The 19,599-nt window shown below is 37.1% G+C and overlaps 1 protein-coding gene across 1 annotated transcript in view; it reads left to right on the forward strand.

Moving 5' to 3' along the window:
• The window catches only part of LOC149186615 (homeobox-leucine zipper protein PROTODERMAL FACTOR 2-like), a 31,519-nt gene extending 12,137 nt beyond the window's left edge, over positions 1–19,382 (forward strand). The window contains exons 2-12 of the mRNA XM_089409397.1: positions 9,988–10,046; positions 10,167–10,369; positions 10,533–10,650; positions 10,749–10,937; positions 11,478–11,915; positions 12,039–12,140; positions 12,455–12,595; positions 12,760–12,922; positions 18,305–18,576; positions 18,720–18,815; positions 19,017–19,382. Of these exons, the coding sequence (XP_089265523.1) occupies positions 9,988–10,046; positions 10,167–10,369; positions 10,533–10,650; positions 10,749–10,937; positions 11,478–11,915; positions 12,039–12,140; positions 12,455–12,595; positions 12,760–12,922; positions 18,305–18,576; positions 18,720–18,815; positions 19,017–19,382 (2,147 nt within the window). The remainder of the gene's footprint in view (positions 1–9,987; positions 10,047–10,166; positions 10,370–10,532; positions 10,651–10,748; positions 10,938–11,477; positions 11,916–12,038; positions 12,141–12,454; positions 12,596–12,759; positions 12,923–18,304; positions 18,577–18,719; positions 18,816–19,016) is intronic.
• Positions 19,383–19,599: the final 217 nt, after the last annotated feature.

The following is a 19,599-nucleotide window of genomic DNA, read 5'->3' on the forward strand; positions in this document are numbered from 1 at the left end:
AACTTAAATTTACCACTGGGTGCATGCCCCCTAAGCTTCATTACATTCACCTAATTAGACTACTGGTGCCTATTAGGTGGATGGAATGAAGGTTCTTTTACGAGATTAAGTGAAAGACTCGACTGGGATTTTACGAGATATAATCAAAGACTCGACTTGGAACATTGCTCCAGGGGACCTTGTTTCATTTTTTAATGAGCTTGACACAAGATAAGGAATTCTACTCAAATTCCTTGGTTTCATTTTTTAATGAGGTTGACACAAGACAAGGAACTATCCTCATAGGCTTGTTTCGTTTTTTAATGAGTTTGACACAGTAAAAGAACTATTCTCATACCCTTTGTTTCATTTTTTAACGAGGGTGACACAGTAAAAGAACTATCCTCATGGACCTTTGGTTCACAACTCATAAGAGGTCATGAAGGAGAGATTTGGTTCCAATGCCCCCAGTACATAATGTACAACATTATTGAATTGATCGTCAGTTAATGTAGGCATGGAACAAGTTGCCACATAATTAACCCATGGTGGGGATCATACCATGGTACAAAAGGACCATTTAGGGAAGATGGTTGACTGGAAGCCATATTTGGACTAGGAAATGAAAGCTGGTCAACGTTGAAAATTCTTCCTTCATGCGGGAAACACATGAGTCGAAAGAGTGCGGAAACAATAGCTCCCATGTCATAAACATAGTCATGCCCTAGAAGAAAGTTGTAATCTAAAGGGACTTGGGACTACCGTCACATTCAGATATATGATTTTTACTCCCAAAGTAATAGGCAACTGAGGGAGGATCCCTAATGGTTGACTAGTTCCTCTGTTAAAAGCCAACAGATTCTGGGTAACTATCACAAGTGATGGCGAACAGATCGTTTGCCAAGCAGTTGAGGAAAGGATGCTCACAGATGCACCTTCATCTATAATAGTGCCAGATACAATCATATTACAAACCTTTACTATGATCTAGAAAGGCACATAAGAAGGAAGACAGAATCCTACCAGTCGATTCGAATCAAAGGAAGTGACCAGACCACTAGGAGGGGGTACCGTAAGAATGAGAGAATTAACCCCTTCAGTTACGAGAGCGAGAGGATTTTCCTCCTATCTTGATGGAACATGAGGATTGCCCCCAAGCTCATTAAAATCTGAAGAAATGAAAAGAACTTGAGTGGTATCAAATTCACTCTCTTCAGGAAAGGTACAATTAACTGAAGGTGAAATTGGGTCAACTCTTACCTCAACCTGTTGATTTGGGTTGGGCATAGACTCATAAGATTCACTTTCAAAGAGAGTGGGTTTGAATAATGGTTGATTTTGGTCAGTCAATTCATCATCTAGTGAAGGACTTAGGGAGAGTTTCTTATAACTAGATGGAAGTTGCTGCGGTGAAACAAGATGGTTATCCAACACTTTTTTGGCTTTGTCCAGATAGGGACAAAGGTGAATGGGGTGATTCCCCTCATATAACCTACAGGGAAACTTAACTTTACCCTTCTTTCCATGAACTTTGCTATCACTAGTTGATGGTGTGTCACCAGCATGATCTCCAGAAGTTGATGAAACAGGATGATGTGAACAAGAACATTCTTCTAAGATCTGAGGAATATCAAGACAATTTCAAAGAAGATGGTCTCTTGCACAAAGTTTGCATGGATATCGAACTTTGTGAGGCTTGATGGATGGTTTCTCATCAGATGTTACATTCAAAGAAATGGTTTCTTGGTTGCCCCTCTGCTAAATTTGTTTCTTCTTCTTCTTCATCCTCTTCCCTTTCTTCTTCTTCTTAGCCACCTAGTTACTAGTACCAATACTTTCACCAGGCGAAGAGGAAGAAGGGGAGGAAGAAACAACCGAGGAAGAAGGCAAAGGGTCAACTTTAGGATCAACTAGAGGTTGATTTTGTCCAGTGGGAGAAGTACTCGATTACGGAGAAATCACGACATTTTGAACCAAGGAGGTTGAAAAAAACCATACTGACAAGCCAATGGTAAATCCTGGAAGGGACAATGTAGCCATATATGGAGCACCAATATTTCCGAAAGGAGGAAAAGGACTAGGATTCCCATCAAAAGGAATTCCTTGATCAGTGGACTCCAGATTTGTCGCCATATGTTTCAACCTAAGATCAACTAAGGAGTGAACGTGGAGGATGTTATCCATGGTCAATTAATTTTATTTTGATTAAAGTAACATAACAAAACAAAAGAGGGATAATCTAGGCAAAAGGTTTACCAGGCAACTGTGAACTGCCGAATACATCCCGATGAACCGAGAAGTATGGGTAGGAAATCTCCCCGAATGCCATGTTCAGTGTATCACAGTGTACAACGTGGCCAACTTGGTTACCTAGGGATGGATAGAAACCTAGAGTTTCCCTCCCATATATACCCGAAGGTACATGGAGCCCTGTTTGTATAAGTATTGTCTAATGCAAAACCGCATAGTGAGAGCATTCCCATATACTTTATCTACTGTAACACCACCCTATATACCCAAAGGTATGTGGATGAGCTACGATATATTCACGTACGTGGAATGAGGTATCACACTCGGGATGTATTGTAGAAAAGTTAGCGACAACTGCTTTGTTTTACGATGCCGGAACACGTCTCTAGCCTCGAACCACCTGTTCGTATAAGTCTTGTCTAATGCAAAACCGCATAGTGAGAGCATTCCCATATAGTTTATCTACTGTAACACCACCCTATATACTCGAAGGTATGTCGACGAGCTACGATATATTCATGTACGTGGAATGAGGTATCACATTCAGGATGTATTGTAGAAAATTTAGCGACAACTGCTTTATTTTACGATGCCGGAACACGTCTCTAGCCTCGAACCACTAAATGTTCTCATTAATGATAATGCTCCATTAGGTAAATTGATGTTAATTTTAAGTTGATCTTGCTTAGGAATTTTCCTTTCCAGTTCACCATGTGATGTATTTTGAAATTCCTAGGTATGCAACTATCATGATAAGCATTCTTTCCATTCAATTTAACGATGAAAATCCTAACTACTAAGGGATAGAGCAATCAGATTTATTTTGATCAAAGAGCAAAGAGAACAATCTAAATGCAATTTCCTTACACTATTCCTATTAGCACACACAAACTTTTCAATGCATCATGCATGTATTTCTTTTTGATTTCCTTAATGTGAAAATGAACAAAAGGAAATATGCACATACAATCAATCAATCTTTGATATGAATGAAGACTTTTATGACAGTTCAAATTCGAAGGAAGAGAAGACTTTACGATATCTTCTTTCGAATGAAGATTAATCAACTATATCCTAACTTTGACTATAGAATGATAATGACAAAGAAATCATTTAAGAAACATTAATCAATCAAGTCAAAGTAGGGTTAGACAAGGAGATAACAACTGATTTTCTGAGACATAGCATTCATTGATCAATTAGCAAACAATCAAACAGAGAAAATTTGGCAAAAACTCTTTCCAAAGGTGGGAAACTGATTCTAGGAGGATCAATGCAGCCCAAAGTGGGAGACAGTGCACTTCAAAGCACTGTCCCTAAGCCTAGGGTGCTCTGCAGTGCACTGTGTCCCTCACAAGCCTACGCTAGTGACATTAAACCATTTCAAAAGGCAACTTGACATAGTTTTGACCACTTTTTCAATGTAAATAGTTGAATTACAATCTATGAACACAAATGAGGTTTACAAGGATGTCTTAGGAGGTGGATAAGCTACTAGGAAAGAGGATTCTTCCCCAACGAAGCTGCCAATTTATTTTGGAGAATTTAGCATCTACGGATAAACACTAATTCACTAGACAAGTAGTTGTGACTAGAACAATAGTTTAAAGTGTTTTTGACTTTTCCTATAAACAATAGATAAGATGAGAAGATAGAAGGCCTACCTGTAGTTCCGCTTTCCTCTCGTCTCCCTTGTATCAATTCCGTCGCTCCTTATCGTACTTAATCCGGTTGAGAAGTACCTTGTAAACACAACAGAAGATAAAAAACCGATCAACGCATACAATCCATTGAATATAAATGAAAGGAATCAAAAGAAATTCACACATATAAGCATTATGAAAGAACACAACATATGGAAAAAGGTCAAACACTTTATTAGATAGAAGAAGGAATTACAACCATTGGTGTTTGATTCAAAGCCATTCCTCCAGCTTGGATCCCATCTACATCACATCAAAAGCATGAAAAACTTGTAACATCACAATAGTTGCTTCAAAGACAAATCTCATAGCAGCATTATCTCCTTACAATTCAACATAGTCTAGCCCTTGATCACTTAGATGAGTGGTCAATTTATAGGAGGATGAAGGAGGTTTTATCATTAATGGTGGTATTGAATGGCCTTCCATACTTAGAATTAGTTCCATGGAGGAAGGGATGATAGGATAAGATGCACCTTAACTCATTCCTCATCCATCTTCGAGCTCATAGGAGTTGATAAGTCAGGGAAACTTCTAGATGACTCCAAAAGATAAGAATATTCCCTAAACCCTATGTGAATTTCGCTCATTCTTGCCTAGCACAGGTGAAAGGAAGCCTAAGTGCTCTGCCTAGCACCCTAGAAGTGGACTTAGTTGCTCTGCAGCACACCTTCATAAGAGCTTACCTGCGCTAGTCCCTCTAGAGGCTATTTCTGGATGTCTTCAAGTCATGAAAATGTCTGGGAAGGAGGCATTTAAAAGGGTGACTTGTTTAGGCATGAAGCAACTAAAATTAAGGTTTGATGAGACCTAAAACACTGATCTAAATGTTTGGATTTGATGTGCCCAAATGGATTTGTAACACTTCCATAAACAATTCAAGCTTGATTCTACCAAGAGGTTTGGTAAAAATATTAGCAGCATTGTCACAACTATTACAATACTCAATATGGATTTCTTTTTACTGAACTTTCTCCCTGACAAAATGAGATTGTGTATCGATATGCTTTGTGTTCTTATGAAATACTAGATTATTTGCAAGTTTGATGGAGCTCTGGTTGTCACATTTTATCACTGTTGCAACCTTCTGTTCTTCTCTAGCATCAAGGAGAAGTCTCCTCAACCAAACTGATTGACATGTTGCTACACACATAGCTTGATATTTAACTTTCACAGAAGACAAGGATACTGTGTTCTGCTTTTTGCTGCTCCATGTAATGACCCTAGATCTAATGATAAATGCATAGCCTATTATGGATCGTCTGTCATCTACATTTCCAGCCCAATCAGAGTCTGAAAAACCTGTCAATTGAACATTACATGAATCAGTATAAACAATACCAAAATCTAAGGTTTTGTGGAGATACCTTAAAACACATTTTGCTGCAACCCAATGGCTCTTAAGGGGCTTTGACATAAACTGGCTCAATGCACTGACTGCATAAGCCAAATCTGGCCTAGTTGTCCATTCAAAGTCGCATCTGCCTCCTTAGATCCATCATCTTTCTGAAGTTTTATATTCTGTTGTAAAGGTATCGTTGCAGCTTTGTATTGATCCATTCTAAAATTTTCTAGTAAGCTCCTGACATACTTACTCTGACAAAAAAGTCTATCCAAAATCCCTCGATACTTCCAAACCCAAACAATGATGTAGCTCCCTAAGGTCTTTCATCTCAAAGACTTGTGACATCTTCTCCTTGATTTCTTTAATGAGATTATTGGCATTCCCTGTAATGATTAAATCATCTACATATAAATAAATCAAGACAATCCTTCCCTCTTTATCAAACCTCTACCTAAAATAAATGTTTTATTTTGGTTGGAGTTAAATATTTTATAAGATTTATTTTCCTTGTCGTTCATTATTGTAAAATTTTCAGACTTTAATTTTTATTTATCTTTTGAGTCAATTTAAATATTTTATGAACTTTCTATTTTTTTGTGTTCTACTCTTTTTTTAATAATAATAATTAGATTAAGTTTAAGTTTACAAGATTTGTTAAATTAAGTATTTTTTATTTTGAATTAACTTAAGTGATGTTTAAGTTAACAAACTCATTGTAATGAATTGATTTAAAAGTTTAACATGCTTCTTCTTTTTTCCTGAACAAAAAAACATTACTTTCCATTGAAAATGCAAATTACGTTATGAATGTGCATGTGTTACACTAAAAGATAAGGCACTCATGGCTCATCAGAACAGGAGTTAGGTTAGCACTATAATGTGCACACAAATACATCCATACATATATCCCAAAAAATACAATGTTGTGATAAATAAAACTAAATGAATAGTGTTTGTCTTCAACAACTAGTAAATTGTCTTTAGAGCATTTAGTAGAGATATAAACCAACAGAAAACAAAAATATAGATGTCATAGATTAGTGTCGAGTATGCATGCCTTCAATGTAGGGTATGTGGAAGTATGCACTCTATTTAGGATAAGTGGAAGTATGCACTCTATGTAGGAAAGGTCGAAGTATGCATGCTATTGTTCATTCAATGAGTAATAACATCAAAATATTGTTTTAACATATTTATTTCCTCTAACATGGGACAAAGTGTGTGCATGTGGTGGGTAGGTGTTGTTGAACCAATTTATAACATTTTTTGAGTCTCCAAAAATTTGAATTCATTTAACTTACTTTTCAATAGTGAACAATGTAAACATGTTCAGAAAGCATAGAAAAATAATGTGTGCCTTATCCCAAACCACTTTCCATCTTGAAAGAATGACTTTGTGACAGGTGCAGAACAATGCTGCCCCCACATGCTCCCCAACAAGAGAGGCGCCATGAAAATAAGCTTAAGGAAAAGAGTAATGAATGGATTCCTTAGAGATGTTACATGTACGAAGAAGTGAGTCTAAATAAAAAAATTAGATATAAGATAGATAAGGAATATGAAATCACTTGTCTGAAATAGATGTCTTGTCTGGGAAAACATCTATGTTCCTAGCAAGCCATTTTCCCAAAAATATTAACAAGGGAAAACAATGATTTTTCTTTGGGTTTGCAGAGTTCCTCCCATTCCCCATGCATGCAAATAGGAATCACCTTGCCATTTAATTGTTATACCTAAATAGGTTATAGCAGATGACCACATGACTAGTGCAAAATGACAGAGAAGGAAGAAGTGTCTAACTATTCATCACACTTGTACATAAGGGTAACCAACTCGACCCTATAATCCCTTGCTTGTTTAGATTATCTCTAGTTAGAACAAGTTTTTCCAAAATACACCATTGGAGGAGACAAGTTTTCGCAACACATTTCAATTTTGACAATTTCTTCCACCCATGTAACATATTTTCATGTTTTATGTCCTTAATGAGAAAGACCACCAGATTTTGGAGACACAAACTTCTTATTTTTATTTTGAATCAATTTTTCAATTTTATTATTATGAAATTATGTTTCTTAATTAAAATCTATATAATTAAAATTTCAAAACCAATAAGTTCAGTTAACTCTTTAAAAAGAAAGAAGAAAAAAATTATTTTAACGTCCATGAAGCTTAAGATAGCCTATGAGACAGGTTGCTTCTTCATCTGCTTGATGTATTTGGCACTTTTTCTGTAAAGCTTCAAAATAAATGCTTTCAGCTTCTCGACAAACCCCTCACTAAATAGATTATCCCAAGAGCTAGCTCCAGAGTATCTGCATAACTTTCCTTGTTTGTCTTTGAAGCCCCCAAATTCTAAATTGGAATGTTTTTTGTTTCCACTTTTCTGAAAGAACAAAAAATGCATACTATTTCCTCCCACACTTCCTTTGGCCTTTTTCAGTGCCTTCTATTACAACGGAGTTGTTGAGAATTAATCCTTAAATGAGCAATAAGAATTTTGGCTCTCTAAGAGATATTCGCCTCTATGTATGCTTTTGGTTGATGACTATGAGAGGGATTAAACACTTCAATATAGTACATTTTCTTTCTTCCTAACTCCTTATGCCAAGTACGCTTTTGGAACTTTTCCATAACAAAAGCTTTTATCTCTTTGTTGATTATGGAACACATGTTCAAGCAAATACCCCATTTACTAAACTATTTGTTATTTTGTTGTATCCAAGTTTTTTTGCTCTTGCACAATCTATCATTAAACATAACCTTAGGCCATCTGCCCTCTTCCATTTGCTCAATTTTGTTTTTCACTTAACAAGATATCCTAAGGAACTGCACTTTTAATCTTAAATTTGTTTGTAATCAAACTCTTCTGAATTTTCTCAATTTGTCTCCACTGCATGTTGAATGCACTGTTGGCCCATAGTTCATAACCATAGAGAATCACCGAAATCACTAGAATCCCAAAAAGAGTTGTAGTGGTTTTTCAGTCCCATGACTCTGCCTCTCTACACCTATTTTGAAAAGCATAAAATGCTTTCCAACCCCCCAAAGTTCTTTTCTTTCTACAACCATTCCAACTTATATTTTTGTTGAAGTCAATTCTAAGGTATTTGCAATCTGAAACTTCTTCGAGAATGTTGTCTTCAAATAGAACTTATGTTGGTTATGTTTTATTTTCTTAGAGAACACCACTACTTTCGGTTTGCTGATATTGACTTGCATCCCCACACTTCTACAAAAATGCTCAAGGGATAGTAAGGTTATCTGCATACAAAAGAAGCCTTATAACAAACTTGCCCAAATAGATACCATCACCCCCTTGCAAATTTAACCACTCATCAACCTTGTCGATATATAAACCAAAAAGGGTGGAGACGGTGGGCAACCTTACTTGACCCCGATATCGCTTCTAAAACTTTTAGAAATCCCTTATGAAGTTTTAATTTTGACTTTCACCTCTTCATATAGCCTATAAGCAGCTCCTCTCAAATGTTTAGGAACCCCAAGTTCCTCCATTCTGTGCCAAAGCTTATTCCTAGGAACTGAGTCAAACGCTTTTCTAAAATCAACAAAGTAGCAAAAGACCTCTTCCTTTTTCTCCCAAACTTTTTCAATGATATGCCTTAAAGTTATACAATGATCAACTGTCGAATGTTTAGGTCTAAAACCTGCTTGCCCTTTAGCACGCTTATCTCTTTCTTCTACCCACTTGCTAATTTTGGTTTCTAGCATCCTTCCAAATAGCTTTGCAAACAAAGGGTTTATCATGATGGTCTTATAATTGGAGGGATTATTGATGTCACCGCTCTGAAAAAGAGGTATTGCCACACTAGTTGTCCAATTTGTGGGGAGTCTTTGTTGTATGATGTTGTTGAAGATTTTTGTAATGTGAGGTGCAAGAATCTTTGAGCCCCACTATAGATATTCTTCTTGGAGTTCAGCTAAGTTTTTTGCTTTTCCAACACCCAACTTCTTGATACCCATCTCTACCTCTTGTACTATGAAGAGTTCAGTGTCAGTGTTGACCAAGGGGGAGGGTCAACCTTGGGAACGTGCTCAAAGTTGTCTTGCATTGTCAAAGTTGTAATATTATTTCAAATTTTTTCTTTTTTCGGTTGGAGCTCCTTCCAAAATAATTTGATATTATTTTTTCAAAAGAAAATTAGTTCTTCCATCTTTGAAACCATGAAATCGACCATTTTCTTGCTTAATAACTACTTGTAAATTTTGAACTTTATGTTATCCTTGGTTAATATGTTAAAACATTCTTAGAACTATTTTTACATAAACAACCATACCAATTAATATATATTTATATATAACCCCATATGATATATAATCCATCTTACAAAACCTGTGACACTGGCCAATGGGACAGTAAGCGCAAACACTTCCTCAAGAATCTTGTTGTGAATTGGTAGCGAGATTTTCGTTAGCTAGGGTTCGAAGAGCATCGTTGGGTAGCCTGAGCTTTCTTACTGAATATATATTTAGTGAATATTGGAGAGAGAGTGAAAAGGCAGAGCTAGCCCTAACGTTTGCTGGCCTTCTTTGCCTTCTTTTTTTTGATTGAATGACAGGAAAATGGAATTAACACAGAGTGGGCTAGCCCTGTGATACAGTGATATTAATGTAATATGTTTAGATAAAAAAACTTTTTCTGGTATGTCATCGAATGACGTCTTATGATGCAATGGTTGACCTTAACAGATATTGAACATAGTTATATGGACAAGTGCAACTCCACTGCAAAGCTGTCTTTGACGCTGGTATGTCTTGAAATTTGGAATTGTAATGATAGTAGAAGTCTTGAATTAGTGTGTTATCAATAGGACAGAGATGCTATATAGCAGCATTTTTATAATAATTCAGATGGGCATCTTTGACAGACAAATGGAGGAGATGCAAAAGGTGAGATGAATTGTAACGATAGAGAGCTTGGGAAGACCAAAGTAGATGGTGAGTATGATAGTAAGTCGGACGGAGACTATGTGATGAGGAGCCCATCGGTGGATGATCAAAATAACAATCAACATGAAAGAAGGAAGCTTCATCACAGACATACTCCACAGCAGCTACAGGAATTGGAGGCGTAAGCTATGAAATTACTCTTGTTTTACTTGGTTTCCTTGATAAATATATTTTCGTGTTTGTTATGAAATTACTCTTGCTTTGCTAGTCTTCCTAATAAAGTTTGTTATGAAGTTTCCTTGCTAGTCTTCCGAATAAAGTTCATTTGTGTTTGTTGTGTTCAGGTTTTTCCAGAAATGTCCCCATCCTGACGAAAATCAACGTCTACAACTTAGCGAAAAGTTGCATCTTACGCCTAGCCAAATAAAGTTTTGGTTTCAAAATCGTCGCACACAGATTAAGGTATGCAATTTTTTTAATGGCCATTAGGGTTAAAACACTCTGCACAAAGTCATTAAGAAATTATTTTTAAGTCTTCTGCTAACTCTTGGATCGGTCAGTCTAAACAAGAGCATCACGAAAACGCAACTTTGAGGAGGGAGCACGAAAGACTTCTAATGGAAAATCGATCTATTAAAGAAGCAATGACGAACTGTAGCTGTTACCATTGTGGAGGACCTGCGATACTCACGGAAATGACTTTGGAAGAGCAACAACTGCGGCTTGAGAACATGAGATTAAAAATTCAGGTTTGCCTCCACTGCCATTCAAACATAATTTAGTTTTAACTTTGAAATATTAATATTGAAGGGCATTTTCGGAATGCAATCGGTGCATTTCATGTTTCAAACTAAGTTTTTTATTCAGTTTCGAAACTCTTTTTTTTGGTTTCAGGGTATTGGTTTGAAGTTAAGCTGGGAATCTTAAACTTACATTTGTCATTTAGTCCTTCTTTCAGTAGTAATTATTTGTTTTCTCTCTACTAAAATGAAATTAATCCTGCTAGTGCACGAATGGGTTAGCAGAAAACTCAGAGGTTGTGGAAAACCGCTTTCTCCCAACTGGTTTTGGCCTTGTGATTTTTCTTGTGGGAAGTGGACTATATGTTTATGCCCGTTTTTCTTGAAAGACCGTGGTGTTGATTTTTGGTTTGTAAGTGGCCCAATTTGATATTCATGGAAGCGTTTTATCAAACATTAAATTCTTAAAATAATTATACTGTGTTGGTGGGTTATAGAATATTACTGTCTCAGAAAACTAATTGTATGTTTCTTTTCCCGATTGTGCAGGTGCAGAGAGTTGCTGCGATGGTAGAAAAAATGTCTGGGGAATCACTTTCTCCTGTACACGACGCTTCTCTAAGTCTAGCAATTGGTAGCCCTGGTGTCATCAATCTTGCAAATCCGACTTTCAATTTCCTGGACAGGCTTTCCACTATCGATGTTGCAGGCCGAGACGGAAGTCCAAGTGGGATCGACAAATCCTGCGCAAAAGAACTTGCTGTGGCATCCATGGATCAACTCATCAGAATTGCTCGACTGCAACAGCCTTTCTGGATCAAAAGTCCTCACGATGGGATAAAGGAAACGCTGAACCATGACGAATATTTTCGCCAATTCCCGAGGGTCATTGGTCAGAAACAGATGGGATACGGAACCGAGGGAAGCAGAGATGCTGGCACTGTGCTTATCAATAGCATGGATCTGGTGGAGATACTTATGAATTCGGTATGTAAGAAAACAACCATCGATTGTGACAACACCATTTCATCTTCTTGCCTACTTGATCGATTTCTAACTACTGCCACTGTACACACTGTTGACCTAATTGAACTTTCGTATACAATTCAGAACCGTTATTCGGAAATGTTCCCATCAATTGTTTCCAGAGCCACGACCTTGGAGGTCTTATGCGATGGAGTAGGGGGTACCATGAATGGCAAACTCCAACTGGTATGCTAATCTTTTATTCAGATCTGAGTATTGGTACAGAGGGAAGTGAAGTGCTCTAAAATACCTAATCAGATTAGGCCTTATTATTTAATTCAAGGATATTAGATTAAAAACATTTTAGCTTTGCATTAGAAAATCAATTATTTTCTCATTATTTAAGTACAGGATTTGAGATTAAAAACGCTTTAGCTTTGAATTAGAAATTGAAATATAGTAATGGTCTCTAGCATTGCTTATTTGTGAAGCGAATTATACTAATTTCTTTATCGTTGCATAAGGTAGAATCTCATTAGAAATACTGAATGTCATAACAGATGTATATGGAGCTCCATGCTCTCTCACCGCTTGGTCCACTTAGAGAATTCTATTTCTTAAGGTTTTGCCAACAGCTTGGTACAGGAGTCTGGGCCGTCGTAGATGTTTCTGCAGACAGTTTAGTGGAGAACTCAATTCCGGTGAATTGCAAAAGGCAGCCATCGGGATTAATAATTCAAGACCTCCCTGGCAATTGTTCAAATGTAATTGCTCGTAATAATTATTCTATGTTATCGAATTAATATCCATGGTTCCTTGGCTACAGGTTTTCATTGCTGAGTGACTGATTAACTGTTTATAACAGGTTACCTGGGTAGAGCACATCGATTATGACGATAGAGGTGTGCACAACCTGTATCGTTCTGTGGTTAGCTCCGGGTTGGCTTTTGGAACTCAGCGTTGGCTGTCAACACTGCAGCACCAATGCGAACGTCTAGTTCTCATGGAGATAAATGAAGATACCACTGGTAGGCCTTGTTAGTTATCAGCCTCATATTCCATAATTATGAATCTATTTTAAAAAATAAATATTTGTTTAAGATAGGTAAAACAATCACATCATCAGAATTTTATTAATATGTTTGGAACTATCCTGGATAGTTGAAAAAACATCTACTCATGTACATAACCCTTTTTCTGTGAAGCTTCACAATAAATGCTTTCAGATTCTTGACAAACCCTTGGCTAAATAGATTATCCCAAGAGCTTGCTGCTAGCATATCTGCATAACTTTATGCATACCCTTTCCTCCCACACTTTCTTTGGCCTTTTCCAGCGCCCTATTTCACAATGGACTTGATGAGAATTAGTCCTTAACTGAGAAATAAGAATTTTGGCTCTCCAAGAGATATTGGTCTCTTTGTATGATTTTGGTTGATGATTATGAGTGGGATTAAACACTTCAATATAGTAATTTTTCTTTCTTCCTAGCTCCTTATCCCAAGTACCCCAAGTACGTTTGTGGAATTTTTCCATAACAAAAGCTTTTATCTCTTTGCTGTTTATGGGACACGCTTTCAAGCAAATACCCCATTTACTATACCATTTGTTATTTCACTGCATCCAAGTTTTTTTGCTCTGGCACAATCTATCATTAAAGACAACCTTAGGCCATCTACCATCTTCCATTTGTTCAATTTTTTTTTTAAATACCTTATGACTCGCACCATAACAATTGCTTCAATAAGAAGGAACTGCACTTTTCATCTTAAAGTTGTTTGTAATCAAAAGCTTCTGAATTTTCTCAATTTGTCTCCACTGCATGTCGGAGGTACTCCTAGCCCACAGTTCACAACCATAGAGAATCACTGGAATCACTATAAGCCCAAAAAGAGTGGTCTTTCAGTCCCATAACTTTGTCTCTCTACACCTATTTTGAAAAGTATAAAATGCTTTCCAACCCCCAAAGTTCTTTTCTTTTTATAACCATTCCAACTTAAATTTTTGTTGAAGTCAATCCCAAGGTATTTGTAATCCACAACTTCTTCCAGAATTTTGCCTTCAAAGTAGAACTGATGTTGGCTATTTTTTCTTTTCTTAGAGAAGGTCATTACTTTCGTTTTGTTAATATTGACTTGCATCCCCACACTTCTGTAAAAATGTTCAAGGGATAGTAAGTTCTCTTGCAAACCAAGTGCCGATTTAGCAATCAGAATAAGGTCATATGCATACAAAAGAAGCCATATAACAAACTTGCACAAATAGATACTATCACCCCCTTGCGAATTTAACCACTCCTCAAGCTTGTCGATATATAAACCAAAAAGGGTAGGAGACAGTGGGAAACCTTGCTTGACCCCGATATCGCTTCTAAAACTTTCAGAAATGCCTGCTAAAGTTCTAATTTTGACTTTCACATCTTCATACAACCTATGCACAACTGCTCTGAAATGTTTAGGAACCCCAAGTTCCTCCATTCTCTGCCAAAGTTTATCTTTAGGAATCGAGTCAAATGCTTTTCTAAAATCAACAAAGCAACAAAAGGCTTCTTCCTTTTTCTCCCAAACTTTTTTAATGATGTGCCTTAAAGTTATGCAATGATCAACTATGGAATGTTTAGGTCTAAAACTTGCTTGCCTTTTAACACGCTTATCTCTTTCTTCTGCCCACTTGCTAATTTTGTTTTCTAGCATGCTTCCAAATAGCATTGCAAACAAAAGATTTATCATGATGGTCCTATAATTGGATGGATTATTGACGTCACCGCTCTTGAAAAGAGGTATTGCCAGACTAGTTGACCAATCTGTTGGGAGCCCTTGTTGTATGATGTTGTTGAAGATTTTTGCAATGTGAGGTGCAAGAATCTTTGAGCCCCACTTTAGATATTCTGCTTGGAGTTCAGTTAAGTCTTTTGCTTTTCCAACGCCCAACTTCTTGATACCCATCTCTACCTCTTGTACCATGAAGAGTTCTTTCTCAGTGTTGACCAAGGGGGGAGGCTCAACCTTGGGAACCTGTTCATAGAGTTGTCTTGCATAATCAAACCATTTAGAAGCTTTAATATTATCTCAAATCTGTATCTTTTTCGGTTGGAGCTCTTTCCAAAATAATTTGGGATTATTTTTCCCAAAGAAGATTAGTTCTTCTCTCTTTGAGACCATGAAATCAGCTTTTTTCTTGCTTAATAACTACTTGTACGATTTGAGCTTATGTTATCCTTGTTTGACTCTTTTCACATTCTCCTTGCCTTTTTGCATTCCTCTTCAAACCAAGCATTAACCGGAAAGCAATTTGTTTCAGAGTTCTTAATTTTTGTTCTTTTGCCAAGTGCGCATTGAATTAAATGTGTTAATTCATGACTATGAAGGCTATGACTTGTAATTTTCTCATTCTCAAAGAGCCTCTCTAGCATCATTTTGAAGGTATTATTATTTTCTGGCGTCAAAATAATTCTGCCCTGTGGGAGATTTTGTTGGGCATGTTGAATTTTTTACTCTAATTGATTTTTTTCCAATCCAAGAGAAACATAAATAAATTGACTTGTGATCTGATTTCAAATCCCATCGTTGATCTCCAATGAAAACTTCTTCCATTTTCTCACAGAAACCATGCGAGCAAATTACATAATCTACCACACTTGCTCCATTGTAAGTATTGCAAGTGAAATTACCAGACTTTGCCCATCTAGTCAACCCATTACAAATGACTAAATCAAAGGCCCCACATAGAGCAAACAATTGTTCACTAAAGAGATTGCAGCCCTTGTCTTCTGAAATTCTTTCCCACTAATGATTACTTTCTTTTGTAAGCGAAATAGGGTCACAATCATCTTTACAACAAAGAATGCTAGCTTTCTCACTTGCAATCCTAGCATTGAAATCACCCACTATAAGGATTTCACCTCGCTGTGAATATGTTGCAATATCCGCTTTTAAAGTTGCAAATGGATCTTTGTGGTCAAGCCCTCTACCTTTGTATATTTTTGAAATTTGTGGTGTAGAATAGCATGTTGTAATTTTAATGTGGTTTCCATTTTCTGATATTTTAAACTAAATGAATTGCTTATTTGAGTCTTCTTTTTCTAACTAAATAAGACGACCTTCTTTCTCTCTTACTAAAACCATGATACCCCCGTGCCCTTTGACATTCCCTGTTGCCTTGTTCCACACTGTCATCTTCGAGTATCATTCAAACAAAGGTGTTTTGCACCCTTCATGCTCATGTGTTTCTACGAGACAAATTATGTCTCTATTTTCCGCAATAAGCCCTAACCCAGGTCCTCATCTCCATGGGTAACCTCTGCAGTTCCAACAAACTAATCTTAAAAAAACCCGGGTATGACTTGATTTCTATTTATTTTGACATGCAAGACTCACATTTGAGTCTTTGTCCCTATTTTCCCATACTGACCTTGCTTTTTGATTTCTTGTTGAAGAGTTTGTTGCCTCTTCTTTATTACCATCTTGTTACTCTGTTCTTGAAGGAGGTCCAAATTGCGTTATCATAGCTTTGCCTTTATAAATCCATGCTCTCTTTTTTTCATCTCTTGCTGCCCTAACCTTTAAAATTTCCTCCTTTCCTCCTGTGTTTTTACAGTTAAATCTTCTTCTAGGAAAAAACGAGAACCCCTCAAGAGACGTTTCTTGCTTAGAATAATATATTGGTCACGCAAGCTAGGCATAATGACTTTTATGGGCCTGGCTCTCTCGCCGTTAAACTTACCCACCCTCCATGCTTGATATATTTGTCCTTGCCATAGCAACTTGTCTTTCAAGAAGTCTCTTGCAAGGTCAAGAGTATATTCATTTTTCCCATAGTCTTTCACCCCTTTAATAATTATGTTTGTTACCCTATTTTGTCTTTTCTTTCCTTCACTATCTTGCATGTTGTCAACCTAAATATTTGTTTCTCATTCCTTATTAGCAAAATTGCTAATAAATTGAACCCAAGTTTTGGAAATTTTGGTGGAATCTCCTTTCATTTTTTCTCTTGCGTTCTCTTCATGGTTGTTTATTTGGACAATAATTTTCCCTTTATCTTGGGATGATTTCACATTCACCACCTCTGTACTTTCCACTACAGATTTCTTTATGTTTTGTACATCCGCCGTCATGCGTTGCCATTCTGGCAATGCCACTTTCTCTTTTAAAATTTTATTGCTTTCTGCTAACGCATTGTTCTCAGTTGTTATTATATGAATTTTATGATCTCTTTCCTGCACTTTAGCTTCTAAAAACTCCAACCTTTGTTTTGCATTTAACAATTCTTTCACATAAAGATCAGATGACCAAGTGAAAGGTATGGATGTGGGACTATATAAGACAAAATCATTAGTGACTTTTCCTTTGGACTTCTTGTTGTCACGTGCTTATGGAGGAGACTTGTTTGAGTGCTTTTTGAGAAGGGCTCAATTACTTTTCTTTTGAGACCATTTCTTCCTTGCTTGCTCCCATTTTAGATGGGCTATTCTTCGTTTTAAAATGCCTCAATATTGTTTGGCATTGACCCAAACCCACTTCCCAGCTTTGGCGGATGCAGCAATTTTCACTTGTCCTAATCATTTGTCTTCACATGTTCTGAAATTCCTGGTTCCTTTGTCATGTTTGAATGCATTTGCTGCTACTTGTTTAGTGCTCGATACTTCTGCGGCATAAAAACTCTCTGCTCTCACACTGCTCATTGTTCACTGCTCGCTGCTGCTGGCTGCTCTCACTGCTGCCCACACTGCTGACACTACTCACAGGCTGCTCAATGGTTGGACAAAAACCTTCAACCAATTCAAACCCAGCTGCTCAGTAATTCTTGCATTGTTTTTTTTGAAATTTTTTATGGTTTAGCGATGTCCTTTGCACTGCTTGCGAATAGTTAATTCCGTTGTCATTTCCGTACAAAGTGTGTATGTAAGAGTAACGCTATTCACCGTGTTATATGACTTTAGATGTCAAAATTAGGTAAGTAAAAGCAAAGACGTTTACAAAGTTTCAGCACGAAGAATCCCTCCAGAATCCACATATAGGCAGTTATTTGAATCTCTGCAAATGAGCTGCTATTGCTGTGTAGGCAAATGTTTCTCTCAGTTCCCCGATTCCAGAATCAAATATCAGTAAATGCGAGTTTTCCACCAACTTTCTGATTCAGAAAAGCTGTCCGTGTTCAACAAATCAGGGGCTCCTCCATACCCATCATAGTGGTTGGATGAACATAAAATTCCCAGCCAGCTCAACTTGAGCACTTGTAACCGAGGGCAATGTGAAGTAATAGATCGTCACTGGCTCGATTCCCGCAACTCCTTGCAATATGAAGTAGAATAACTCTGCAAATTCGTGGTTGCTCTAAATTCAATTAATATCTATTTATATTCCATTACTATGAATATATTTTCATCTAAAAATATTTATTTATTCGATCAGCTTTCCCAGATCCCAGAGGTCGGCAATACTTGCTGAAACTTGCTCAGCGAATGACGAGTGACTTCTGTGCTTGTCTGACTCCATCGATGGTTAACAACTGGGCTACGTTATCTGGTAACGGTGATGAGGATATTCGAGTGTCCACACGGAAGAACATGGCGAACCCTGAGTTTCCTGGCTGTGTTGTGATTTGTGCTGCCACTTCATTCTGGCTTCCCGTTACTCCTCAGAAATCGTTCGATTTCCTGCAAGATCCGAAACGTCGAAACCAGGTTAGATGACTTATTCTTCACCCAATATCTAATAGATAGAATTGATCCAGTGATTAGCTTTTATATAATTCTAAGCAACAATACTAAGATTTGTTGCTGTTAAAATTTTGCCACCACTAATATTTCAAGATCAAATGATGCAGTGGGATATGCTCTCTACCGGCGAACCAAAGCAGGAAATAACACGCATTATGAAGGGACAAGATCGTCGGAACAGTGTTAGCATCCTCGGATCAGATGTATGTGTTGGAGCTTCATGCTGCACAAAAGTATAGATGTCCCATAACATTTTTGTATATTGACTGATTCCATATATGTAGAATCCCATAATATGGATTGTCTTGCAATCAATGCCATGAATTGAATCTTTGCAATTCTTGCCATGAATCTTTTCCCCTATTATTACTACTATCTCAATTTGTGTATTTTAATATTTGCAGGGCATCAGTACGAGTCAGTCTGCATTCATTTTACAGGAGTGTTGTACGGATGCTTGGGGGTCTATTATTGTTTATGCTCCTTTCGATATGGCTTCCTTGCATGCAGTGATGCAAGGAGGTGAACCTGACCATGTTATGCCATCGGGCTTTGTAATTCTCCCAGATGGACTTGGTACACTCACTGAAATTGGAAGTAGCTTAAGCACTATCCACACAGCAGGATCCATTTTGACAGTTGCATTCCAGATATTGTTAGCCAATATGGAGACACCTAGGGATACGATGGAAGATGTGCAAGCGGTGCAACAGTTGATCTCCAAGACAGTACAGAAAATTAAATCAGCATTGATTTTGGAAGGTGCTTGACAGAATCGGTCTATTATATTCTTACTGTTTCTGAATTATTTTGATGTGATTTATATTTCATGTGAATTATTTATGATGAGGTGTTCATGGACTTCACCACATTGCAAGGGTAATGGTTAGGATATTAACTTCCATCTAAAATGGAACACCGTATGGAGAAATTAAGTTTTAGGTTTCATCTGGAGATTATAAATGTCATTAAATGCCTTGATTCAAT

The sequence above is a fragment of the Pinus tabuliformis genome, chromosome 3_1 (assembly GCF_031772625.1).
Source record: "Pinus tabuliformis cultivar Carrire ecotype Pingquan chromosome 3_1, CPIR1, whole genome shotgun sequence".
NCBI classification, from domain to species: domain Eukaryota; kingdom Viridiplantae; phylum Streptophyta; class Pinopsida; order Pinales; family Pinaceae; genus Pinus; species Pinus tabuliformis.